The sequence below is a fragment of the Coffea arabica genome, chromosome 1c, assembly GCF_036785885.1.
Source record: "Coffea arabica cultivar ET-39 chromosome 1c, Coffea Arabica ET-39 HiFi, whole genome shotgun sequence".
NCBI classification, from domain to species: domain Eukaryota; kingdom Viridiplantae; phylum Streptophyta; class Magnoliopsida; order Gentianales; family Rubiaceae; genus Coffea; species Coffea arabica.
The window spans coordinates 54,485,315-54,511,290 of record NC_092310.1 but is presented as its reverse complement, the minus strand read 5'-3'; the positions used below and the strand labels follow the sequence as shown (position 1 = coordinate 54,511,290).

Below are 25,976 nucleotides of genomic sequence, written 5' to 3'. Positions count from 1 at the left end.
GGACCTCGACCTCGTCGAAGAACGAAGGGACCTCGCCTCCGCCCGGATAGCTTCTTATAAGAACACACTGGCACACTATTACAATGCCCGGGTCAGACATCGTAGATTCCGCCCTGGAGACTTGGTTCTCAGGAAAAACTCAGTCAGCCGAGCTGAGTCTCAAGGAAAACTGTGCCCAAAATGGGAAGGCCCCTACCGAGTTGTGGAATCTGACCCTAAGGGGTATTGTAAACTGAGTTACCGAGATGGCTCATTAGTGCCGAGGTCTTGGCACGCCGAGAACCTTAGGTTGTATTATGCTTGAAGTTGTGACTTCATTCAGTTGTTTCATCCAATTATCTTGTCAAGTTATGACTTCAGCTATTTAGTTATTTTTCAACGATATGATGCCCAGCATCTTTTATTAAAAAATAAGGGGGACAAACAAGGGATGAAGTCAAAGCAAGAAACAAAAAGCGCTGAGATAAGAGAAAACAGACTTTCATTTAACAGAAGTATTACAAAAATTACAAGGCCGAGGTCGGAGTGCTACTAAACACTTCACCTCGGCCACCCCCTTGAAGCCTACAAGCCTAAACCCCCGTATCGGCTGCATCCCCGGTCTTGGCTCCCTCCTGGGCATCCATCTCTTCGGCCTCCTTTCCGCCGGGGTGAACTTCATCTCCAGGCTCTTTGCCGACGTCCCTTCCAGCCTGGAGGCCCTCAGCCATCCGGTCGCACAACTCCTTGGAGTTCTCGTTGTAACTGGTATGATTTTTCAGAGACTCCAAGGCTTCGGGAGCGAGATGAGCTGCAGCCTCGTCTATGGCTGATGTGAAGCCAAACATGAAGTTCGGCGTGAGCAGTTGGCCGAGATCCCTGGTGAAGGCCTCAGACCTCCGGAATTCGTCCACCGCCGAGGCTCCTGCACTGTCAAGGGCTTGCTGGTGGGACTTCTTCGCCTCGTCCCCCCTCTTCTGCTCTTCTTCGAGAGCCGATCTGAGACTGTTGACAGTAGCCACGGCCTCCTCATCCTTCACCTCGGCCTCCTTAAGCCGCCTTTTAAGCTCGGCCTTCTCAGACTCGGACACCGCCAGTTGTTTCTCCAACTTGGAGATCTGATTCTGTAGCTTGTCGGTGTCCTGCTCATCGACCAGAGCACAATATCGGTGTGCCATCTCGGCCGCGAAGGCTGAGGTGGAAGCCGTGGTCACCATCAGACTTTGAACCAGCTCGGCCGGGCTCAGGTTCTTCATGAACTCCAAATCCCTTGGCAGAATGGAGTGCATTATTAGCTCTTGAGCGACCCGAGGGTGTTGGCACCTGTCGTTGACCGAAATCTTCCAGTTCGGACACCAATGATTGCCGGAGTGCGTCTTCTCGTCTCCGGAAAACACTGGGGGGCTATGGAAACGATTCCATAGCGAGGTCCCCGACACCGGATTAACCGGAGGCTTCAGCTGCTTGCCTCGGCCAGAAGGAGGTGTGACTATTTTAACAACTCCAAGGGGAACTCCCTCTGGCGCAGACGAGGTGGACCCAGTAGCCGTAGTGGCCGAGCTGCTCTGGCCAGCCTTGGTGGAAGTGCCTTTGGTCGCTGAAGTCTTAGCGGCTGGTCCTTGTGACTTCTTCTTTGGCGGAGGCGCCGACGTCTCGTCCGAACTTTTCCTCTTCTGCCTCTTGGCCACCTCGGACGAGCCGGAGACGACGAGGTCAGACAGTTTAGTCACTGCACAAGGAATAAATATTATCATATGCCTTAGCCGAAATGAAAAGAAAAGCCATGAAAGAAAATTACAAGGTTTCTCAAGTTTAATGGAAAAGAAGGGAGTCTTGGTAGTGTTGATCACGGCTCGACTTATCCCTCCATCTACGAGCACGGCCTCGGGGTAGTCATGGCTGAACAGCCGAAGTCCCGACTTCATCAGCTTCTGGAAGGACTCCTCTTCGGCATCCCCGGCAGAGGGGTCGGCCTTCGCCTTAATTGGCCTCCACCAAAAGCCCCTTGGGAAGTCCACTCCGGACACGAAGAAGTAGTCGCGCTTCCAGTTCTTGATCGAGCTGGGAGCACCGATCACCAACTTCGGGATGGCATTGTTCCTGTTGCCAACATAAAACCATCCCTTGTCCGACGCGTGCGCCTTGAGGGTGTAGCATCGGCGGAAGAGATCGACGGAGGGAGTCACCTCCTGATGTCGGCACAGCATCTCGAACCCCACAATGATGCGGATCGCATTCGGGGTGAGCTGGGTGATTCTCACCCGGAAGTGACGAAATAAATCTCGGAGGAACCTCGACGTAGGCATCCTCAGCCCGGCCTCCAGCTGTTGAACGTAGACGGCCACCATGCCAAAGGGGGGCTCCGCGGCTGTGTCATCCGCCTCGGGCGGCAATACTTCGTACCACGGCCGGAAGGGGTACTTGTCTACCACCCTCATAGCCCTATCTCTTCCTACGCGACTCCTAAACTTCGGCATCTGGCCGAAGTCGATGTCGGCTACGTCCACTGGAGCAACTGGCTCCGGTACACCCTCGTCATGGGGTATCTCGGTCCCGAGCTCGGTATTATACTCCACCTCGGAGCCGCCCTCGCTGATCTCGGACGATTCCAGTTCCGAGGCTATCTCTCCGGCTCTCACCTCGGTCGATCCTTCCTCAGAACTCTGTGCCGACCCCTCCGAGCTGGACGTCGTTGCTTCTTCCTCAGGATCCGCCCTCACCTCGGTCTGGTAGCTCGGGGTCACGGTTTTTTTATGGGTTTTAGCCGTCTTGACCATGAGTGAAAGACGAGATAAGAAAGAAAAGGGATACTTACTATCGTTTACGGAACTGGACGAAGTGGATGACTTCGGCTATGATCTCGGCTGGAAAAACTGACCTCGGCAACACTCGCAAATTTTGCAAGTCACAAGCGAAGAAAGAAAGTGATGGGCCATGCGGTGAAAGGGACCACCTATTTATAGGGGATGGCCAGAATCCGAAGAGGCGGCAAGAATACGAAAAGACGACCACGATCGAATTCGAAACGCCACGCCTCTCTCTCTCCTCATTAATGCCCCGTCCTTTCGACTGACACCTTCTGCACGAAACGTCCCACTACTTCACGACGCGACGGTTATCAGTGACCACGTCCTATCAACTGATTCGCCCACGTGTCACGTCCCCGCATCTCCCGGAGTAGTTTTGGGACCCCGACTCTTCACGACTTCGGCACAAAGAAGCCTCGGTACCTCCCTGGCCCGAAGCCCCGAGGCTTGGGGGGCTTATTGAGGGTGCTCACCTCGGCCACCCCGCGTGTCCGAGGTGAAGTCACCTCGTCCCTCATCGGAGCCCATCCCTGTCTTGAGCACAACCCCAGAGCCCGGCTTCATCCCTAGTCCACCGTGTAGGTGACCTCGGCACATCCACCTCGGCCGCACACTGATGATGTCAACCTGCCTGACATCTTCCAGGACCAGCACTTTATCTGAAAAGCACGGGAGGCACTTGATGGCACCTGCACCATATCCTCCGTCATCACTCCCAGGCGGCTACAGTGTCAGAGTCAGACTCCCCGACAGGAGACAGAGCCGTAATGTCAGAGTGGGTCCCACTAACATAAGTCCAGAGTCTCGCCTCTACTCTTCTATAAATACCTCCCTCACACTCCCACCAAGTAAGCGGACACTGTTCATTAACTCATTCTCATTATTCTCGTTCTCATACTAACTTGATCGTCGGAGTGATACCAGGGGAGAAGCCCCGCCACACACTTCGGACGAGGAGGTTCACTTCGGACACAGGAGTTCACCTCACTTCATCTCAGAGAGGACTGATCCAGGTCGGTCTAGTTACCAACCAAAAATCACCTCCTCAGTTATCTAGACAAACACATCATGTATAGCAAGAATGGTTATCCACCACCACAACATTCCCCTCGGCCCTCGGTCCACCCTCCACCATCTCGTGGATATCAACCACCTCAGACTCCTCTTACACCACCACCTTACCATAGCCATCCTCCAAAGCATACTCCACCTTCAAAAGGTAAAACCCCACCACCTTCCTATGGCTCTCCTCCACCACCCGTAGGCCATATTCCACCACCACCCTTTGGTGCTCCCCCTCCCTTCCACCGTTATCCACCGCCGCCCTTCCATGGCAATCAGCCACCAAGACATGATCATGCTCATGCACCACCTCCCAAGCAGTATACACCTCCTGGCCAACATCAACCACCGTCTCATCACCATCTTCCACCACCAACACATCATGGACATGTTCCACCATCTCGCGGCCGGCAACCTCCTAGTCCTACACCTTCCCACAGCAGCTATCCACCGCCCTCTCCTCCGAGTTACTCTCCACCACCACAAAGCCATCAAACACCTGGTCATCATCACCATCAGCCGCCGTCTCATGGACATCATAAGCATCCGCCACCATCTCATCATGAACATAAGCATCCGCCTCCCACACACCATCATGCGCCACCATCTCATGGACATCAGCCACCTAGTCACCACCATACACCACCTAAGCATGGCCATGCACCGCCAACTCATAAACACACGCCGCCATCTCCCAGCTCTCCACCACCTTCTCAATCTCCACCTTATGCTGCGCGGCCTCCACCAGCTACTTATAAGTCACCTCCTCCTCCTCAAGGGCAGCCACCACCACGGAGCCCATACCATGGCGGACGTTCACCTCTAAAGCAAAATTCACCACCACCTTCGCCACATTACGGGCCTCCACCTCCTCCAAACCCTCCAGCCCCAAGTCCTTACTTTCCCAACCTTGTCCCTTAGTCCAGCTTCAATATCTGCTAGTTTCAATGTTATTTCCACGTTTGGGTAGTTTGTAACGCTTAAGGGGGTTTTTTTTTTTCCCCCTTTTTTCTTTCCTGATCGATCCCATCCGTCATTAATTCTATGGTTTGGATTTCACTTGCGGGATCTTGTTCAAAAATCACGATTCTAGCAACTGGCTAGTTCAATAATACTACATGCAGTCAATTTGTCAATCAATCTCTCTACTAGAATTACGCGGCTTTGTTGAGATGTTTTTCAATCATTGGCGATGTTCATTTATCACTCTTCCAACTCCTAAATAAGTTCCTAATATGCTGGTGACGTGCCTAATTATACAACACGATTTTTTTTTCTTTTTTTTGGGGGGGGGGGAATAAGGTACGTTTGCATGTGTTCTGCTTCCATGATTTGCATAATCGACTTATGGATTGATAAAATGTTACTAGAATTTGCCAAATTCTAGTTCAAAAAAGATCCTTTTAGATATGAACTGTTGAATTAATAAATTGATACAAGTTGGAAAATTAATTAAGCAATAGAAACTAATTCATGCATGCTTATATTTCGTCCAAAACGCAGGAGTTAGTTCGAATCCCTGCTACAACTATTTCTGGACATTGTTTCGGTAATTCCTTCCTGATCACAAGCAATTTAACTTGGAGTTAGAACGGAAGAAGGTACACCGGATTGTTTAACTTTATCCTGCATATAGTAACTGATTATCAGCATTTGATAATTATAAATCCTGTTTTCTTTTTTAATGTTTGCCAGCTCGCCGTAAGATGTACGTACAATTAATCCCCCATGCGAACATATAAGTTTACAAATTTGGTACAGGTAGGGTTCTACTTAAATTCAATCTCATGTGTTCGTCGTATTTGTTTTACAATCACTGATAATGTAAATTATTCGTTTGTATGAATTGACACGAAGAAGGATATTGCCTTGTATTAATTACTTAATATGAGTTATTGGGAGAAATGTACTTTTAGTCCATAATGTTTAATCCCTAGCTATATGATTTTAGTTCTTAAAGTTCTTACAATCTTGTGCAATTACATGTTTATTAAATTAAAATTCTTGAAAAAGAAGCAAAATAGCTGGTAATCTTGAATAACAAGATTAACTTAATTATGTGATGGCACATTAATAACTAATTAACCAACAAACAAAAAAGAATTTTGCCTAATATAGTAGTACATTGTATTGCTGTATAAATATAAAAATTAGCGTACATACATAGAAGTAGAATAATCCACACACGTTCAAGTACAATAACTTGACAGAAGAATTGTACAATTTTGCCCCAAATCCATAACCTCACCTTGAGCCATTAAATTATGCATACCTCGTTATTGCACACAGACTTCTTTTTTTTTTTTTTTTTTTGGGTGTTCGGATCAATTCTTACGGGGTCTGACTAATCCCCTGCGGCCCCAGGAGAGGAGGCTCCACTCCACACTGAGTACGTTAACAACGAGACTCGAGTCTTGGACAAGCCAGGAAGGTCGCCATATTCTAAGGAGGGGGAGCGGACCGCTCGAACTATCCCGTGAGGACAGAAGACCAGCCACTTAAAATTGGTGATGACTCGATGGTGATGACCACTAGACCAAATGGCCAGTGGCCACACAGACTTCAGAAATGTTAAATAAAATAGACTCGTTATTGCACACTTTTGGTGACGTGCTATAGGTGAAATTATAAAGTTGTTGGGAAATTTTTTTTTTTTCAAAAAAAACAAAAAAAACGTAATTTGCTCTTCGACTTGGGGAAGTATATTGGACCTGATCAGTTCCAAGATCGGCCCATATTGGGAAGCATTAGCTGTGCCCCAATTTCTGACATGGATTAAACGGTTAAGCAGCCCAGTTGTTCATATAATGTGGACAGGGGAAATACTACTGTCAGAGAGGAGAGAGAAAGTAAAGGAGCTGGGTTTCTGCAGCGGGTCGAAATTTGTTCCAGCAATAGAGAATAGTGATCATCTGAGAGCGAGAGAGAAGATGTTCTTCCACATAGTACTGGAGAGGAATATGCAGCTTCACCCACGCCACTTCGGACGGGACCTGCGCGATAAGCTTGTCTCGAAGCTCATGAAAGACGTCGAGGGCACCTGCAGGTTGGTTACTTTTATTTCTCTCTTTAATCGAAAATTTGAGTTGTGCACAACAGAAAAATGGGAAAAAAAAATAAAGCCTGAAACTTTTGGTGTAGCGGGCGACATGGGTTTGTGGTGGCAATCACGGGCATTGAGAGCGTGGGCAAGGGTTTGATTAGGGACGGCACCGGCTTTGTCACCTTTCCGGTCAAGTATCTGTGCGTCGTTTTTCGACCTTTCAAGGGGGAAATTCTCGAAGCTGTTGTTACTATGGTCAACAAGGTTACAAAACCAATTCTCTGCTTCCATTTTTCTTTTCTTTTTATATTAATCGGGTTATAATTGATCAACTTTTTTCCCGTATTGATCTCCTATTTATTTATTTATTTATTATGCAGATGGGTTTTTTCGCTGAAGCAGGGCCTGTCCAAATTTTTGTTTCAAATCACGTGAGTATAATTGTTCGATATTTATATATATAATTCTGCGGTTACTTTTTTGAGTTGGAAGATGTCTTATAGCTGAAATCCCATCCCAAAATTGGGGCTTTTGAGGGTTTGATGTTTATTACTAGTAACTATATGTCTTGGGAAATTTTGGATTAATGGGCAATGAAAAGAAGAGTGGTCTGGCCAATGGAGTAAACTCTAATGAATAATTAGAGGTAACTGTGGCGTCTTGTCTTGTCCTGTCCTGTCCTGATGTTCATATTTAGCATGCTTTACAAACTCTAGTGGTGCCCTAAGTTGCAATTCCTGGTCACTATTAGACGTCCTTGGTTAACTCCAATTTTCCTTTGCACTTTTGAGTAGCTTGAGGAGGTTAAGAAGGGAATGTGTACATGGAGCTAGGAAGTTGAAGCTGAGTTTCTTTCCTCAAGACTGATGTTTCTGGCATCATATATGTTACTTAAACTTGGTTTCCTTTTTTGTTTATTGGACTGCCTTATGAGATTGATATGAGCATCAACTAGAGGAACAGAGGGATCTTACAGAGCTCAAGATACTCATGCCCCACCTGTGAAGTTTACCCATGTTTGGCAGAATAACAGACATTTCTGTTGGAAATAGTATATGCTTAACCGGCATACTGAATCACTATTTTAAGTATGCCATCAAGATAATTTGATGAAATAATTTTGAGATCCTTATCTAAATGACGTGATTAACTATATAGTCCCCCACAGATATAAAATTCTAGTATTCAGATGCTTCTACTTTATTGTTTGTGTGGTATGCCATTTTTCATCTCTAAATCCTCTGGTTTTTGGCATTTGGTATAATTGACCTTTGTAGATGTTGTATGACAAGGATTTATTTGTCCTTTATGTATATGACCCCTCTCTCTCTCTTCACAGTTGATACCAGATGATATGGAATTTCAGTCTGGTGACGTGCCTAATTATACAACTTCAGATGGATCTGTATGGAGCATATATACTTTTGATTTTGTCAAATCCTGTATTTCAGCATTTATTTTATCCATTTGAATTTGCAGATATTTCATTAGAGTTCATAATTCTTTGGTTCTTAACAGGTCAAGATTCAGAAAGACAGCGAGGTTCGGCTAAAGATAATTGGAACTCGTGTTGATGCTACAGAAATTGTATGTACTTATTCTATCCATCTTGTGATGTGGTGCTAGTAAACATTGGTTTTCTTTTTGGATTTGAAGCAATTTTCTCTCTGCAAATTCTATTCTACTTACTATTGATTGCCCCAAGTATGTGGTCAATGTGTAATATGACAGTTACTAAGTGGGTTTTGACTGGAAATTATGAAATTGTGTATCAAGTAGGGGGTACGAGGTTTGGATGAAATGTTTTTTGGTCCTGAGTATGTTTTGTTCCTGTATTGGGATGTAAGCTGGAGATTTTTGAGTAAACTGATAGAAAGGCCTAGGCTGACACCAAACTCTAATAGTTTTATGAACTATCTGAACAGGCATTGTTTTGGATGTGTAAACATCACTATCAAGTCGTTTGAGTTTATGTTAAGGTGTCATAGAAGTCCACCATGAACTTTCTTTGATGGTTGTTAAAAAAAATATTTATCTTAATAATCTGCTTAATGATTCCAAAAAGGAGAAGAAAGCTGAATAAAACAACTGAAGAATAGGATGCCAAACCATGGGACTATTACAAACAATAGCAATGAAAGCTATTTTTATTTCCATACGTGTAAATGAACGTGTTAATCCTTCAATATCTGCATTTTGACTGCTGGCATTCATGATTTTCTCTTCATTCTTCAATGATCTTTTCCTCACAAATAAAGCTCTTGTTTGCAGTTCTGCATTGGCACCATAAAGGATGACTTCTTGGGTGTCATCAGCGATCCTGGCTCAACTTCCTGATGCTGAAATTGCTTTCCTGATTTGTAGAATGTACAGTTGCTCAATGAGCATATGAGTTACCGGGATCTAATCCTAAACCAGATTTCTAGTAATATTTGATGCTTGTGTTCATTCAGGCATTAATGCCTCCCCTCCTTTAACGTTGTAGAATAGTTATTGCTGTGGCATTTTGAGCTATAACAACATTTGTCAACAACGGCCTTTTTTGCATGAAGTGCATACATTTCTGCGCAAAACGCCTGGCTATTTGGCTAGCTGATTAATATCTGGACTTTTTTTTTTTCTTTCAAAGCCCAAAGAGCTGATTAATATCTGGACTTTAAGCTGGAAAAAAAATAAAGAAAAAAAGGAAAAAGCTCAAGCGTGACTGAACGGTAGATCTATTTTTGTACTTTTTTTTTTTTTTTTTTTTTGCTGGAGACGATAAATCTAATCTATCCTACACTAAGGGAAAGGGGACAGGCCTAAGGAGGTTCAGGGATAAGTCGGAAGGGACTGAACCATCACCGGATCAGACGGGTGCACAGCACACTCGCTTAAATTTTTTGAAAACAAGCCATAGAAATGTGGTATGTTTGGTGGGAGGCAAGAGTTCGAACCTTACCTCCCACCCTACCAAGTAGGTGGTGGCCACTGAGCCAAAGGCCCAGTGGTTCTATTTTTGTATTTTTTTTTTTTTTTTACGGGAGATGATAAACCTAATCTATCCTATACTAAGGGGAAGGGGGTGGGCCTAAGGAGGCCTAGGATAAGCCCTATTTTTGTACTTGGCTTGACTTGATTTGATTATACGCAATTCTTGAGGTAACCCTACTGCGGATATGTATATTTTATATGGATTAATTTTGTATACTAAAATTAACTTATTTTTAATCGCACTAAAGCAGATAAAGCGGCTTAATTTGAAAAGTAACGCACATTGTGGGGTTCCAATGTTTACAGCTGGCCCACCGGTGATTCTAGGAGAGGCCCAGGCCTGCAAATAGACCAAGCTGGTGTGCGTGTATGTGGTATTGAGTCTGCTGGCCGGTTGATAAAAGTCTTTTATCAACAAGTTTTATCAGAAATTAGAAAAACCAACCTCCACTAGATGGAGTGAGAGGACAGCGGCGGCCTTCTCCGATAATTCACTGAAGCTAATTCCCGTCACTTAATTAAACCGGTCCAAAGCTCCAAAATCAAGATTCCGTCCAGTAATTAGCTGTCTCTTTTGCTATGCCATCACAAAACAGCACTAAAATCTCTGATTTAAATGTGGACGCTTTACACTTCCCACACTCTTCAACCACACTACTTTCCACTCAACTTCCGGCCGGCATCACGCTCACACCACCAAGCCACCGTCGCCTTGCGCCCCCCCACCGCCACCTCAACCACCCCCTCCACAATTAATCACAACCCATCAATTCAATCTCTCTGTGTAAAGGGCCAGCTCAAACAAGCTCTTGAGCTCCTTTCCCAGGAGCCCTGTCCGACTCAACACACCTACGAGCTCCTCATCCTCTCTTGCGCCAACCAACATTCCCTCTCTGACGCCCTTATTGTTCACCGGAAACTGATCGATAATGGGTTCGATCAGGATCCCTTTTTGGCCACCAAGCTCATCAATATGTATCACGAGTTGGATTGCATTGAACGTGTCCGCCAAGTGTTTGATAAAACTCTTAAGAAAACTATTTATGTATGGAATGCACTTTTTCGAGCATTAACATTATGGGGTCGTGGTGAAGAAGTATTGGGTCTCTATAGCCGTATGAATCGGATTGGAATTCCGTCGGATAGGTTCACGTATACGTATGTGCTGAAAGCTTGCGTTGCTGCTGAGACATTGGGTTCATTGCTACAAAAAGGGAAGGAAATTCATGCTCACATTCTACGACATGGGTATGAGAGCCATATCCATATTATGACTACTATGGTGGATATGTATGCAAGATTTGGTTGTGTGGCAGATGCAACTAGTGTATTCAATTCGATGCCGGTGAAAAATGTGGTTTCTTGGAGTGCTATGATTGCGTGTTATGCAAAAAATGGCAAGCCATTTGATGCATTGGAACTTTTTCACCAATTGGTGCTTGACAACTGCGATACATTGCCTAATTCAGTTACGATGGTCAGCGTGCTTCAAGCTTGTGCTGCGGTTGCTGCATTGGGTCAAGGGAAGTTGATACATGGCTATATACTTAGAAAAGGTCTTGATTCCATTTTACCAGTTATCAGTGCCATGGTGACTATGTATGCAAGATGTGGTAATCTTGAATGGGGAAAACGCGTGTTTTCTCGGATGGAGAAGAAGGATGTCGTTGCTTGGAATTCGATGATCTCGAGTTATGGTATTCATGGGTTCGGAAGAGAAGCTATTGAAGTTTTTAAAGAGATGATATTAAGTGGAGTGTCACCGAGTCCAATTTCATTTGTTAGTGTATTGGGAGCTTGTAGTCATTCTGGTCTCATTGAGGAGGGCAGATTTTTGTTTGAATCCATGATAAAAGAACATGGAATTACTCCTACTGTGGAACATTATGCTTGTATGGTTGATCTTCTTGGTAGAGCCAATCAATTATATGAAGCAGCAAAGATAATACAGGACATGCGGATTGAACCAGGAGCCAAGGTCTGGGGTTCTCTTCTTGGATCGTGTAGGATCCATTGTAACATTGAGCTTGCAGAGAGAGCAAGCAAGAGGCTTTTTGAGCTCGAACCTAGAAATGCAGGTAATTATGTTCTTTTGGCTGATATCTATGCAGAAGCTGAGATGTGGAGTGAGGTGAAAAGAGTGAAGAAGCTTATAGAAGCTAGGGGACTGCAAAAGGTTTCTGGTTGTTGTTGGATTGAAGTAGGAAGAAAAGTTTACTCACTCACATCTGTTGACGAGTTTAATCCACAAATTGAGCAGATTCATGCCTTGCTAATAAAACTGTTCATAGAGATGAAGGAAAAGGGTTATGTGCCAAAAACCAAAGTTGTGCTTTATGATCTTGAAGCAGATGAGAAAGAGCGAATCATCCTCGGTCATAGTGAAAAATTGGCTGTTGCCTTTGGCCTGATTAATAACAGCAAAGGGGAGACCATAAGGATCACCAAGAACTTGAGGTTATGTGAAGACTGCCACTCTTTTACGAAGTTTATTTCTAAATTTGCAGGTAGAGAAATATTAGTTAGAGACGTGAACCGCTTTCACCATTTCAAAGATGGAGTTTGTTCATGTGCGGATTACTGGTAACTGGGAATTTGGTGTCAACTCTTAGATTTTCATTATAGAATCCTCTAGAGACCTCATCTAAAGCTCGTAGAAAACCTTTTTTTTTTCTTTTGTTTTTGTACGGCTGGTTTTGTCTTCCACAGGTACAGTTATAAATCTACTTCACATTGTATGTCATAACCATTTACCATATCAAAGTATAAACATACCTATGGATTTGCATGTACATTCGATTCTTGCGCATTCGTGCCTGATCGGCGAGGTCTAATCGTTATGCGAGCCTACGATGCCAAACCTTGTACTGTAATAAACGAACATGCATGCAATGCAAAATTTAATTTAAAAAAAAAAGGTACATGTGCAACAATTTTAAGAACTTTTTTTTTTTCCAACCACTGACCTTTCTTCACACCCTTCTAACTTCCAACTGCTGGACCCAGAAACCTAAAATACATTCACAGACCGCTAATATCCTCGCCGTAACGTCTGTTGAGTATAGAACGACGTATTCATTCAAAGAATTTTGTGTGGCTAAAATTATCAATTACCCCCGTCCTACAGCTAACTCAAAACATTCTTTTCCTAAAACGACGACATTTCTAACAAAATAAGCACTTCCGTTCCAGTTTGGTATAAGAAAAACTAGACAGCTCTGATCTGTTCACTGCACTGCACTGAAACTGAGCCATCTTGCTTCATCTTTATGAGACTATTCTCGATGTTCCGCAGGACTGGTTTGTAGCTGGAACAGCACAGACATAGTTAAGTAACAAAAATGGAAAAGGAAGGCAGAATAAGACGCTCTTTTAGCAGTTACACATATTAGAGAAGATACATACAGGCGTGCAAGAGCATTGTAAGCTTGTGTAGCTTGCTGGAGTCGTGCTGAGAGCTGCAGCACCTCTGCAGATAGACCCTCTGCTCTGCTTTTTTCATTTACAAGTTGAGCCTATACAAATCAAACAACTAGGAGTAAGCATTATGCTTAATGCATCTGTACCAGTCTCCCATTCGTTTTTGCCTAAAAACCCCAAGGAGACGAAACAAGTAAGATATCAGACACAAAATTGCAAGCGTAGGAAAATACTTATTTTTTTGGACCTCAAATGCATATAGGAACAAAACCCTTATACCTTAAATGCGTACAGGAATGGACCCCCCCCCCCCCCCCCAACAAGCAAACACACCCACAAAAACAAAAAAATGCCAAAAAAAACACAGCTATACACACAAAAAAATGAAGATACTAAATGCATAATACAATTGACAAGAGATACACATGTTCACCGACTGTATAAGCATTAAAGAAACTTAAAACTGTAATAAAAGGGGTGAAGATTATAAATGTGGAGAACTAACTTTCAGAGAGATGATTTCGGGAGAAAATGCAGATGAAGCCATCTCATCTTGGCCATCTTTGGTGGATTCTGAAATGCCCACTTTATCATTCAAAGTTGGTCTACTGGCCTGTTCCATTCTCAGCTTATGTAACATGCTACGGAGTTCATCATTTTGCTTTAGACAATCTTTGACCTGCATGAATCATGGCAGGCAAATTATGGTATACATTTGACACATGCATTTTGGAAAAGGAAAGCAAAAGAAAGAACAATGATATTCCCAACAAATAGCTGAGCAAAGGACCACAAGGACAGCAATAGCAAGTACCTGGTTCTCCCAATGCACAGCAACTCCCATTGCCTCTTGATAAGCAGATGATAGATTTGAGTTCTCCTCAAAAAGCTTTTCTATCTCAGAAGACTGGGAATCAATCTGTAACAGGATCAGAGAGAAATTTAATTCCTATTCTGGCAACTGCAGATGATAAAACAACATCTGCATTCTGGATGGCAATTCCAAGGTCATAGAACAAAAGACAGTACCTCCATCAAAAGCTTTTGCCTGCTATTTTCTAACCTCTCAATGGCAACTGCCATATCATGCATTTGCTTCTCCAGTCTCTCTTTATCTTCCTGCAAACACATGTCATGAGATTGTTGACTTGGAAGATATAGAAACCTTTAATGTAATTTATGCATGACGTTCAAGGCAATGATTAAGGTGCATCACAAAGTACAAAAAGAAAACCAAAAGAAGGATAGGGGCTACGGTGGGAATCAGTCAGAAGAACATGGGCACATGTACCAATAACTCTTGTTACTATAAGAAATACTACCCAAGAATACGGGTATAGTGCTGCGTAGCACAACTAAGAAAATCTAACTGCAAACCATGCAATGGAAACACTTACCGCTGACAGCCCTTTGTTGTTTGGCTTTTCTGCTGCTTCATCTACATGGAGAGTACAGAGAAAAAAGTTTTATCTAAACAACATATGTAAAAAGAAAATGAAGATTCTAGAAAGACTCTGACAATAGCACTAAGGCTTTATCCTTCAAACAATACAATGCTGCAATGAAAATAACACTACAAAAAGAACAACATTGGTATAGTAAAGCATGTTTAACAATGAAAAAGCGTGTCACAAAATAGCAGCTGAGCAGGATAACTATTAAAGTCAACTTAAACAAACCAAGCTTATAAATCAAATGTTTCTTACTACAACCACACATAGTGAGATGTCAAAACATGTTACAGTACTTGTAGGTAATATATGCAACTGCCAGTTAAAGTTTAAATTTAGTCTGCTAAGATGACTGACAAACATTACCTGTTACCCTTTTGGACATTGCAGCAAGTTTCTCTTCCAATTCCTGCTTCTGTAAAATAAGGACAGATGCTCGGGCCTGCTCGTCAGCTAACTGTTGTCGCTCTTGCTGCCTTAACTGTGACTCTTGCTGTAAATGTTTATAAGCAATGATTATCAAACTGAGAGGAAATGAGCTCACAGAAAACAAGAAGCTGCAATTTATGTTACTTGGACTCTTCACTTTGCCCTGCCATACCCTCGACTCTTCATATTACACTAGGCTAGCCGTGTCGGCAGGACTCCCATACCAAGTCCGGGTAACATAAGCTGCAATAGCAATCTAACCTCAAGTTGAGATTTTATATTAGAAAGTTCAGTTTCCATGACTTTTATGTGGTCAGGTGCATATCCTGATGTTTGGATTCCACTGGGTAGATCGCTCAGAGCTTGCTGTTGTAATGAATTTAATTCTGCTCTGAGTGCAGCTGCATCCTCCTCAGCCTAGCAGAAGACAAATGATCAGCATAGGAAGATACAGCAAAATTTTACTATTTAGTTCTGAAAGTAACTACCATACTCTGTACTGTTCTTCTTCTGCTTCCTTTAAACGTTTTTTCACCATTCTAAGCTGGGCTGACAGGTCCTCCTATACTAACGTATAGAGTTCATGAGGTGAGAAACGGTACAAAGATATGCAAAGTTTATAAGAAAACACAAACACAAACAAACAGTAGAAGTTAATGAAATGTACCCGTGCAACAACTGCTGCATCTTTTTCAATAGCAACATCTTTGAGAGCTTTTCTAAGTGAAGGTACAGTATTCCGCTCCTGCAATTCCAGTTCAAATAGATTTGAATCAGCCACAATATATTGAAAAAACAATCGCAAGGAAATATCACAATCGACTGAGTATTCATCGTGTGCATAAAAAATAGAAATTATACCAGCTCATTAAGCCGCTTTTGTAGTGTCTCACTCTCAACCTCTTTAGTTTGAAGCTTAAACAATTTGAAACAAATGTCAGTAAGATCATTTCCATATCGATTTTATTTTAAAAGAGTTGTGGAAAAGCAAGGAGAATTATCCCGCAAAATAGATGCTGCTACATAAATATGTAAAGGCTGAAGTAGAGAAAGGTATTTAATCATGTCGTAAAGTAATACCTTGGAGTACAAAGTCCTATTTACTTCTTCCAGCTCCATGTTCCTCTTTTGCATTTCTTTTAATTGAGATACTAAGCCACCAATATCAGTCTGCAGGTAGTATGATTGGGAAATTCGACAACAAAGTAATATCAAAAAAGAGAAAGCAAATCTAGCTCAAATTCATGCCTAGGGTATTTAAACCTCTTTTCCCTAATAAAAACCGTGATCCTTCATAAAAATGAAATAATGACATCTCAATTTAATTAATTCAAGTCCCAAAAAACATAAAAATCGAACATTGGTAAGTACAGATACCTCTGACAATCTGGTTCCGCTCTCCGATTTCTTCAACCCAACAGCATCTTCGCAAAATTAAGAAGCGAAAATGGAGAAAATAAGAATTTAAAAAAAAAAGATAAGATAACCTCGATTGCAAGACAAAAAAGAACAGAAAATTATGAAGAAAACGGAAGGAAAGGTAAAGAAAAGAAAAGAATACTTCGAAATTAGATACCATTAGGGGATGAACTGGAGACTTGGGTGAGATCAGGTCCGGACGCGGCTTTGCTCAATCGCTCTGCCGCTCTTTTCTGACGAATTTCTTCCAACTGAAAAATGGAAGCCTAAACACATAAATGTCTACGAAATAAAATCACATGAGTGTGTGCGTGTGTGTGTGTGTGTATGAATTTTTTTTTTTTTTGGGTTGAGGCAAGCCTGATTGATCAGAAGCAGAGATCCGTACCGTTCGTCGACCTAGAGATGCGTGACGAGCATCCATGATTTTTGGACTCCAAAATGCTGCCGCCTTGGTCGAAGAAGAACTTGCAATCTACAGGAATTGATTTGATGAACCAATTATCCGCTTGGTGCAGAAGCTTCGATTTCAGAGCTGCCTGAAATTTTTAAAAGTTTCGACGGCGAAGTTAACGTCCGTTACATTTAATTCCGGTCGGAGAAGATGACGTCATGACGATAGTGGATGGCTTTTGGGCTCTCTGGTTGTGAATCTCTCCAATGAAACCATCCGTGAGTCATTAGTATGTTATTGACCCAACAACAGGCCCAGGTTCGCGTGGGAAAACAAAAAGACATTTGTTTTCTGATAAATATAAAAAAGGCTAAAAAATGCCAACAACGTCTGGGTGGTGTAGTCGGTTATCACGCTAGTCTCACACACTAGAGGTCCCCGGTTCGAACCCGGGCTCAGACATTTTCTTGTTGCCTGCTCTGTTGCTTCTAGTTTTGTACTATCTACTTTTGATGAATTAGGAACGACGGGCTAAATGGCCAATGTTGGAGCTATAATTTGAACAATTGAGTCCCATAAGACAATGCAACCTGTTCATCAATGTTTGTCTATGAGATGTTCAGATCAACTGTCTTAATCTTATACTAATAGTCATTTATATACGATGCCTTCTAGATCAATTGTTATTATTGCAAATTAATCGGTATGTGTTTGGTAATCAAATTTACAAGGTTATTGAACTTGCTGAGCAGGTGGATGGAACAATCTCTCTATTTCATGCATCATTCTTCTTTTTGTGCATTTTTCCCCCCTTCCCTTTTCTGGGTACAAGTACAACACAACAGAATCTCCTTGATCCATGCCAGTTATAGAATAGTCACTTGTATCTATCCGCAAATACATCCAATCATTCAGCTATATATCCACTTTACCATGGGAAGGGAACCTCTTTCACTTTACTACTAAAAGCATTCGTGTATAAAAAGCTTAGTCAATGCATTAGTGCAGTGACTGTGAGAGTGAGTCCCTCATGAAAAGTGGATTAGCATTTGAAACCAGAGATTGAGCTCAAAAAGACATGTATTAGCTGTAAAAGGAGGGAGAATAATTCAAAGACACTAGTGTTGTACCAAATTCCCCTCCTCTTAATGATTGCATGACAACTAAGAAAGCATTTTGTTACTGTTCCCCCCCCCCCCCCCCCCCCCTCTTCTTAGATCATTTATTTAGGTTATAGAGCCTTTCAGATCAGATCAGAAGAAGGGCTCCAAAGGAAAGGGGGTTCTGTGATTTTTTTTTTATTACAGTATTAATTTTTTTTTGTTTTTTGGAGGTTTTCGGAAAACATTAATTATGAAGATATGCTGCTGCAACCCTTTATCTTGCATCCCATGCTGCAGCACAACAAAACCAAAGAATGATCAGGATCGGCCGGAGGTATCTCCAAGGCAAAAACCTTCACATTCTAAATCACATGGGAAAGGAAGGAAGAAAGGAGAAGATGTCAATGTGAATGTGGGTGCTGATCAGGGTAGTCATCATGCTGACAGCTCCCATAATGCCGGAAATACCGCAAGCAGCACTGATATTGGCACCGCCGTGATGGTTGTTGCCGCCTCTCATGCCTCTGAATTTGGCGGTGGTGGGTGTGGTGGCAGCTCACATGGCGGTGGTGGGGATGGCGGCGGTGGTGGCTGACTACATCCCATGCATACCAAAAGCTTGATCAACAATACATTCCTTCTCGTCATCATCCTTATCTGTCGTATTGTTCCATTTTCGCCAGCTTTGAGTAGTAGGGGACCATTACATATCCGATATGGTATTTTTGGTGTGATTAATTGTTGATTGCTATATACTGTACTTATATTGGACTGCTAGCAATGTTCCGGTGGTCCGTGCGCTTGACCTTTGCCAGATTCCTTGCATGATGTTGCCGTTTGATGGGGGCTTTTGTTTCGTTTGAATTCAATATTCAAAATTTTCTGATCTTTTATATGCTCTGTTTCTGTCCTTGAGCGAGGAGAAAGAAAATTTGTTCCATGATTGCACCATTTTTGTTATGTACAGAGTACTCCTCTTTTTTTTTTTATTAAGCTTCATTGTCTCGGTGATTGTATAATTTGGTTATTAATTCATTTTGAATTGCATTAATAGCGACCCTTTTTTTCACAGTATAAGTGGGAATCATCCAACCAATCCCTTAATTGACCGTCTCCTGGATTTCTAACCCCTTTTGGTAAAAAAAAAAAAAAAAAAATGAAACAAGGCGTACATCTTGGGCTTACTTTTACCCGCTTACAATTCGGCCTCGCTTCTAGCCTTCACTTCGATTCGAGTTGTTCTTCGTCAGGCATAAGTTTTGAGCCCAATCTCAGAATGGATGTAGGCCTAGCGATGCCCTGCACATATAAGAGGTACGAGTAAAATTTTTTTTTTTTTAAATTGGCGAGTTTTATATAACAAAATAAGAATTTATATTTTAACCGTCAACTTTTCTCTCTCATCTTCATCTACAATTCTAAGAAGATCAAGGGAGAAATTTGACTCAAAAAATAACTTTATTCACCCTATTGAGATAACTAGTCATAAAGTCAGCAGATTGATTACATTGGCGATATACAAAATATATAGTCAGCTTCTCGAAGCATGAAATTAAATCAGTTGTATTAGAATATGCAACTAAAGCCCTCCAAGGATAATCAACTTTGTATCAGATATTTGCAGCAAGGTCCAAGTAATTTGATAACTAGCCCTCCAAGGTCTGAGTAATTTGATAAATGCAAATGTGGTTAATACTAGGTGTGCTTGGATAGCAACAATTTTTTCAAATATTATTTTGCTTGTATCGTAATTATAATTTTTAATTAATTTTTTATCTTTCCAATAATTTTTTTTTTAATCTCAAATATATGATATTGAATCGAAAAAGTATTCCACTAATTAGTTCAAACAATCTTCTATCCAAATACATTTAAGGTTATTGTGTTTGGTGTTTTATATATATATATACATATTTTTTTCTGTAGAAGAGATTTTTCCATGAAAAGTGTTACAATTCAAGAGACAAGTGGTTAGGTATTAATTGTGGGTCCACCTTCCATTTTTTTTATCACAACAGAAAAAAGCTTAAAATGATACTCCACTACACAACCCTAATCAAGACTGTTGAAATTCGTGGTTCCCAAGCAACCGATGTAAAAGAAAATTAAATCATCGAATCAATAAAAATCAAAATAAATATAAGATCCTAAATCAAATAAACGATGCAAAATAACCAAGAAAGGGGCAAGTAGTAAGTTATTAATTGTGGATCCATCCTCCATTTTTTGTTTTAAAAAAAAATTGCTTATCACGATTCTTGGTTTCCAAGAAAACGAGCAAGTAACAAGTGCCACACAACCCCAATCAAAGAGTGACGGGGATTCCTTGGTTTCCAAGCAACTGATTTTAAGTAAAAGGAAACTAAATCATAAAATCAACAAAAATCAGAATAAAGATGAGATCCTGATTCCTACAACTGTTGAAAGGAAATAGTAAATAATTTTTTAAGTCTATAAAGCTGTTCAGAAAATTCAAAATTGTAGAGTGGGTTTGTTTGGATAAAAATTTATTTGAATAATTTATTTGAAATAATTAATATAATAATTTTTTATAATATGATGTATATGAAATAAAAAAATAATTAAAAAAATAAAAAATTATAAAATAAATTATTTTAGTATTTAAAATCATCTCAATTCAAACAAACCCGACCCGAATGGTAACAACCCTTGCATAAATCAGAGTAACTGCCGGGAATCATACAAACTCACGTTAAAATTGTGAATTTACCACAAAGGGTCAAAGTAAGAGTATATAAATAGCGCCAGGCTCACCCATAGAAGCACACAAAAATACGCGAGAAGCAAATTCGGAAGATAAGCCCTAGCACCACCTAGTCGGAAAACGCCCTAACCCTAGATTAAAAATCTCAGGCCTCAGAAATCGTATCGCATCGAATCGTTTTACTGCAGCCATGGCGGTAGAGACAGCAAACCAACCAAGCAAGCTCCGATGGGGAGAGCTGGATGAGGACGACGGAGAGGACCTTGACTTCCTTTTGCCCCCAAAGCAGGTCATTGGCCCCGATGACAACGGGATTAAGAAGCTTATCGAGTACAAGTTCAACGACGAAGGCAACAAAATCAAGATCACCACCACCACTCGCATCCGCAAACTGGCTAACGCACGCCTCAGCAAGCGGGCCGTCGAGCGCCACTCCTGGCCCAAGTTCGGCGATGCTGTTCATGAAGATGTCGGTAGCCACCTTACCATGGTCTCCACTGAAGAAATTATCCTTGAACGCCCTAGAGCCCCTGGTGTGTATCTTCCCATTTTTCCCCCTGCGGTTCTTTTGTTTCAACTATCTATCTGTTTTTTTCTTGTTATTTATTAAATATACTCTTTATTATATTTTATGAAGTCGATTTTGTTGGGGACCTTTTATGTAATGACTGAATTTGGCTTGTCAGTTTTGGTGTTGGCTATGCGATGGGCAAGTCCTATTGATTAGGTTATTGTGGACAAATCAGATGAATTTATCTGTTGAGGGCAGGGTTGCATTATTGGATGGATTTAATGTTGCCTATTTTTGGGTTTTTGCTGAGCATTATTGATAGGTGGGATATGTAGTCGTTGAACTTTACAAACTGGAAATAAAATTCAATCCTGTGTGTTGTGCTAATTGAGCGTTATTAGTGCTACTATCTACAATAATCTTCTTAGTTTGTGCTGGATCCGTGGACCAGAGAGCTGTCCTGTATGGTGAATAACCCCATAGAGCAGAAGGTTCGTGATTGTTCTGAGTTTCAGTGATCAGTTCTGGTACTGATTATAATTTCACTTGTGAAATTAGTTGTGGACAGCGGATTGAGTTTTGGTAAAATTGGTGAGAAGTGTGAAAAGAACTTTGTAGGAGGAGGGAATGTGGGATGATTGGAGGTCGTTGACTTGATGAAAGTAACTAGTTGTAAACTTTGGTTGCATTTTTTTTAATTCAACTGTCTACTTCAGTAACTGATATTAAACTTTGATTTGTTGGGCATATATCATGTTCTTGCTTTTAGGATTTTGCCTTCTGTTCATTGCAATGCTTAAAATTCTTGCATGCTTTCTGCGTTCTTCGCTACTTTTCACTTTTCTTTTGACCTGGAGGTATGTTCTGTATTCAAGTGCTGACAATGTTGCTGATTCTTTTTTTTCCTTGTCAACTTTTAATTAGGCACTAAACAGGAGGAAGTAAAGGTTGTTGGAGACTCAGGTCAGATTGGTAAACCAGGAGCTGTTCTCATGGTCTGCAGGACCTGTGGAAAGAAGGGTGATCACTGGACTTCAAAGTGTCCTTACAAGGACCTTGCTCCCCCAAGTGAGGGTTTTGTGGATAAGCCAGCTTCTGAGGCCACCACTGCAGCAGCTAATTCTACAAAAGGAGCATATGTGCCACCTAGCATGAGGGCAGGTGCAGAGAGATCTGGAACTGAAATGAGACGCAGAAATGAAGAAAACTCTGTCAGGGTGACTAACCTTTCGGAGGATACAAGGGAGCCTGACTTGCTTGAACTATTCCGCCCTTTTGGTCCTGTAAGCCGAGTTTACGTTGCTGTTGATCAGAAGACGGGCATAAGCAGAGGTTTTGGTTTTGTTAATTTCGTGAATAGGGAAGATGCTGAGAGAGCCATCAACAAACTTAATGGCTATGGTTATGATAATTTAATCCTGAGAGTTGAATGGGCTGCACCTAGGTCAAATTAGATCTTCCTTCTCTGGAGATGTTCATCAGTTCCATTGGCATTATTATAGAAGTTTTGTAACTTGTTGCCTACTAGAGATGTTGTACTGAACATGGTTAATTGATGTTGGTTTTGTTTGGTTTGTCGGGAATCAACTGAGAGTTTTCTTTTGCATGGTGGAAATTGAGCCATTAGTCTATTCCCTCGCTCTATTCCTAGTGATTAGGGGTCATTTGGGATTTGGTATATAATATGAAAGCATTTTGGTCTGGAAGTATTGTGATTTTATTTTGGTAGTCGTTCATATGTTGCTATAGCTTGTGCCTGTGGCTTATCCTATCATACAGCATTTCACAGCTACATTCTGTAAAATGATCTCAAAACTGAATATTTTGTAGATTGATTGGACTGGGCCGGGTCTATAGTGTTCTATATTGCTTCAGTTCCTGCATACGGGCTGTAGCTTGTCATGCAATAGAGCATTGCACTACAAAATTCTGCAAAATAACTTCACACCCGAGCTGTAGAAACTACTTGTTTGTCAATTTCAACTTTCCATCTAACATCTATTAGTGCTGTTGGACAAGATTATATTATAGTAGTTGATTCAAATATCACTACACAAATTTCTGCATGAATCTGGTGTTAAATGAATAAATTAAAAAATCTTACCAATTCAATAGCAATAAAATATTAATATTTCTTGCCAACAGCATCTAGGAAAAAAAAAAGTAAGTATGATTTTAAGCAAGTCAAAATGGATAATTAGGTATATGCGTCCAGTCAATTCCAATTGTGATCCAGTCAAACCCATTCATTAGTAAAATTATCAAATCAAATTTTACATAATGTAATCTATAGTCCCTTATATTTCACAAAATGAAATTTTCGTCCCTCATATTTTACAAAATAAATTTTTTGATCCTCTCATTAAGCCTCAATAAATTCCTTCTAGTGTTTACAGTGATGGGCGAGGTCAATGCGGCATGCGGTGCTCCTGTCATGAAGCAATTAAGTAATTATGGTACCCTCGTAGATCTGGCATATTTATAATTAGATGACTAATCTCAATCTCTTTTACTCTCCTAGGTTTAGCATATTTACAATTAGAAAATCAATTTTGTTAGGTCCCAATAAATTCCCTCATAGATTCAACTCAGAACTTCCTGGTCCTTCAAAGATGTGCATCCCAGTAGAACCAATGATATAGTTAGGGCTCTTGTCATGAAACAATTAAGTAATTACAGCATTATCAACCAATTAATCTTAAATTAGTGTGTAATTCATATCCCTGTAAGAATGCATCTTTCGATTTGTATGTATTGAGTTCCAAGATGAAATGAATTGATATCTTTGCCGGAGTTGGAGATGTCACCGACGAAATTGAGGTTGATTGCTAATCGTCTTTGTGGCTGATGGTTATAGAAATTTAAAACATTTTATGGCTGATGGTTGATTGCTGATTGTCTTCTGGAAGAGGCTGTGACTTTAGAAGGAAAAATAACTTCAGTATCGTGTGTAAGGAAGTTATTTTTTGTCCATTGGGCGTATAAGATTTTCTCTAAGAAATTCTACCATCCGGTAATTTGCATCCCAAACTATGAATTGTATCACTATACGAACTTCATCCATGCAATTTTAGTACATTGCTAATTACAATTAATTTGATGCGCTGAATATTAATGAAAAGACTTCAACAACCTTGCAAACTATATGTTGCCTAATTTAACTTTCACACTTGGGCACTTGGCTCATCTCCAATGAATTCTCTTTTCATTTTTAGTAGTGCATATTTGAATACGTGACCATTTATTAACAAGGGTTAGAATTAATCAAATTTAAAATGATCATCGTCCCTTCCTAGGTAAATGAAGACACATGTTATACATCCATAAGTAAGTATATTGTGAGAAATATAGAGAAAATTCACTTGAGATGAGCCAAACCCATTAATCTTCTACGGTTTCATCATTGGATTCACCATACCACCACCAATCAATAATATCACAAGCAACTTCAACAGGTTGCATAACAGAATTGGTAAGTAAACAAGTCTCATAATTACTACTCCCTCCGTCCCACTTTGATAGTCTTGTTTTCCTTTTTGGTCTGTCCCAAATTGTAGTCCACTTTCCCATTAAGAAATGTAATGATCTTTCAAATTGTCTACAATACCCTTATTAAATATCTTGTTATTAATACATTGTTATTAAATACTAACCCATTACATTGAATACATTGAGCTTTTCTAATGCACTCTTCGTTATTAGCATAAGGGTATTTTAGGAAATTATTAATCTAAATTTATGTTTCCAACCAAATTAATTACACTTTCTTAATCTGTGTGAAAAAAAAATCAAGACTAAGTAAACGGGACGGAGGGAGTATATCTTGTTCTAGATTTAGATTTTAATAAGTTTAAGATAAGAGTAAGGATGCGTTTGATAAAATTAAAATCTGAAATCCGAAATCTGAATTCATTAAGTTAACGAATTGTTAAATATTAAATCAAATGCATTTAAATAAATATCATATTCAATGATAAGTGAATATCTTATCACTTATTCTTGTGAGTAAGTTTTGCTTAAAAAATTCAGTACTACTTAATTAATTTAAATGTTCAATTTTTTATTATCAAACGCTTCTAAACATATTAAAATCTGAATTCATTAAGTTTAAGTATTGAATTGAATTACCAAACAAGACCTAAATCCCTTATTGATAATTCAATTCATCATTTATATTTAATAGACTTATATTTTAACATATTTAGACACACCTGACAACAAAATATAAAATATTTTAATTGATTAAGTGAACTTAATTTTCTAAATAAAACTTACTCCAAACAATAAGTGATGGATTTTTTTAACGGGTGCCTATTGGACACACGTTAATATATGTGAAATTCACCTAGCCTACAATGTACATACACATACTAATAATTATTATATTTTTTTCCATTTATATATTTTTTCTATTTAATCTTACCTATTTCATTTGTATTTATTTACTTTTCATAAATAATATTGTATTTTAAAAAATACGACACCTAAAATACATTTTAACGAGTGCTTGATGGGCATTTTTTAGACAGACCCACAAGTGATAATTAATATTTTAAAACTCAGACTGTTAATTGAACCGGTGAAGTGTTCGGGTTGAGATTCAATCGGTCATTTTGGTTCAACTTGGTTCAATGAATTTTTTTAAAAATAATTTATATAA

General features: G+C 40.5%; 4 protein-coding genes and 1 non-coding gene across 5 annotated transcripts; 4 read left to right on the top strand and 1 right to left on the bottom strand.

Annotated features, from left to right (window-relative positions):
* Positions 1-6,626: 6,626 nt before the first annotated feature.
* LOC113729432 (DNA-directed RNA polymerase II subunit RPB7) lies at positions 6,627-9,424 on the top strand. The gene is made up of 6 exons (XM_027253734.2): positions 6,627-6,894; positions 6,990-7,155; positions 7,272-7,322; positions 8,231-8,296; positions 8,410-8,478; positions 9,163-9,424. Exons 1-6 carry the CDS (start codon positions 6,656-6,658, stop codon positions 9,226-9,228), a joined length of 657 nt encoding a protein of 218 aa, XP_027109535.1. The 5' UTR covers positions 6,627-6,655; the 3' UTR covers positions 9,229-9,424.
* An 875-nt stretch (positions 9,425-10,299) lies between these two features.
* LOC113729416 (pentatricopeptide repeat-containing protein CRR2, chloroplastic-like) lies at positions 10,300-12,656 on the top strand. The gene has a single exon (XM_027253716.2). It carries the CDS (start codon positions 10,481-10,483, stop codon positions 12,449-12,451), a length of 1,971 nt encoding a protein of 656 aa, XP_027109517.2. The 5' UTR covers positions 10,300-10,480; the 3' UTR covers positions 12,452-12,656.
* A 91-nt stretch (positions 12,657-12,747) lies between these two features.
* On the bottom strand, positions 12,748-17,232 carry LOC113729422 (uncharacterized). Its single transcript, XM_027253724.2, has 15 exons — positions 16,972-17,232; positions 16,741-16,834; positions 16,542-16,588; positions 16,245-16,334; positions 16,026-16,079; positions 15,832-15,909; positions 15,658-15,726; positions 15,426-15,581; positions 15,102-15,228; positions 14,682-14,722; positions 14,314-14,403; positions 14,099-14,203; positions 13,790-13,963; positions 13,270-13,379; positions 12,748-13,172 (listed from the first exon to the last, which is right to left on the bottom strand). Exons 1-15 carry the CDS (start codon positions 17,005-17,007, stop codon positions 13,073-13,075), a joined length of 1,371 nt encoding a protein of 456 aa, XP_027109525.1. The 5' UTR covers positions 17,008-17,232; the 3' UTR covers positions 12,748-13,072.
* A 133-nt stretch (positions 17,233-17,365) lies between these two features.
* Positions 17,366-17,439, top strand: TRNAV-CAC (transfer RNA valine (anticodon CAC)). Its single transcript has one exon. It is a non-coding gene; the product is annotated as a tRNA-Val (tRNA).
* Positions 17,440-20,862: 3,423 nt separating this feature from the next.
* LOC113729406 (uncharacterized) lies at positions 20,863-23,022 on the top strand. The gene is made up of 2 exons (XM_027253708.2): positions 20,863-21,338; positions 22,241-23,022. The coding sequence occupies exons 1-2, from the start codon at positions 20,996-20,998 to the stop codon at positions 22,768-22,770; spliced, it is 873 nt and encodes a 290-aa protein (XP_027109509.1). The 5' UTR covers positions 20,863-20,995; the 3' UTR covers positions 22,771-23,022.
* The last annotated feature ends 2,954 nt before the right edge of the window (positions 23,023-25,976 follow it).

Coding starts and splice junctions, on each gene's coding strand:
- LOC113729416 (XM_027253716.2), top strand. CDS start 10,481: ATGTGGACGCTTTACACTTCCCACACTCTTCAACCACACTACTTTCCA.
- LOC113729406 (XM_027253708.2), top strand. CDS start 20,996: ATGGCGGTAGAGACAGCAAACCAACCAAGCAAGCTCCGATGGGGAGAG. Junction 21,339..22,240: donor TGAACGCCCTAGAGCCCCTG/GTGTGTATCTTC, acceptor ACTTTTAATTAG/GCACTAAACAGGAGGAAGTA.
- LOC113729432 (XM_027253734.2), top strand. CDS start 6,656: ATGTGGACAGGGGAAATACTACTGTCAGAGAGGAGAGAGAAAGTAAAG. Junction 7,323..8,230: donor AAATTTTTGTTTCAAATCAC/GTGAGTATAATT, acceptor CTCTCTTCACAG/TTGATACCAGATGATATGGA. Junction 8,297..8,409: donor ATACAACTTCAGATGGATCT/GTATGGAGCATA, acceptor GGTTCTTAACAG/GTCAAGATTCAGAAAGACAG.
- LOC113729422 (XM_027253724.2), bottom strand. CDS start 17,007: ATGGATGCTCGTCACGCATCTCTAGGTCGACGAACG. Junction 16,080..16,244: donor ATAGGACTTTGTACTCCAAG/GTATTACTTTAC, acceptor AAATTGTTTAAG/CTTCAAACTAAAGAGGTTGA. Junction 13,380..13,789: donor CCGAAATCATCTCTCTGAAA/GTTAGTTCTCCA, acceptor TGATTTGTATAG/GCTCAACTTGTAAATGAAAA.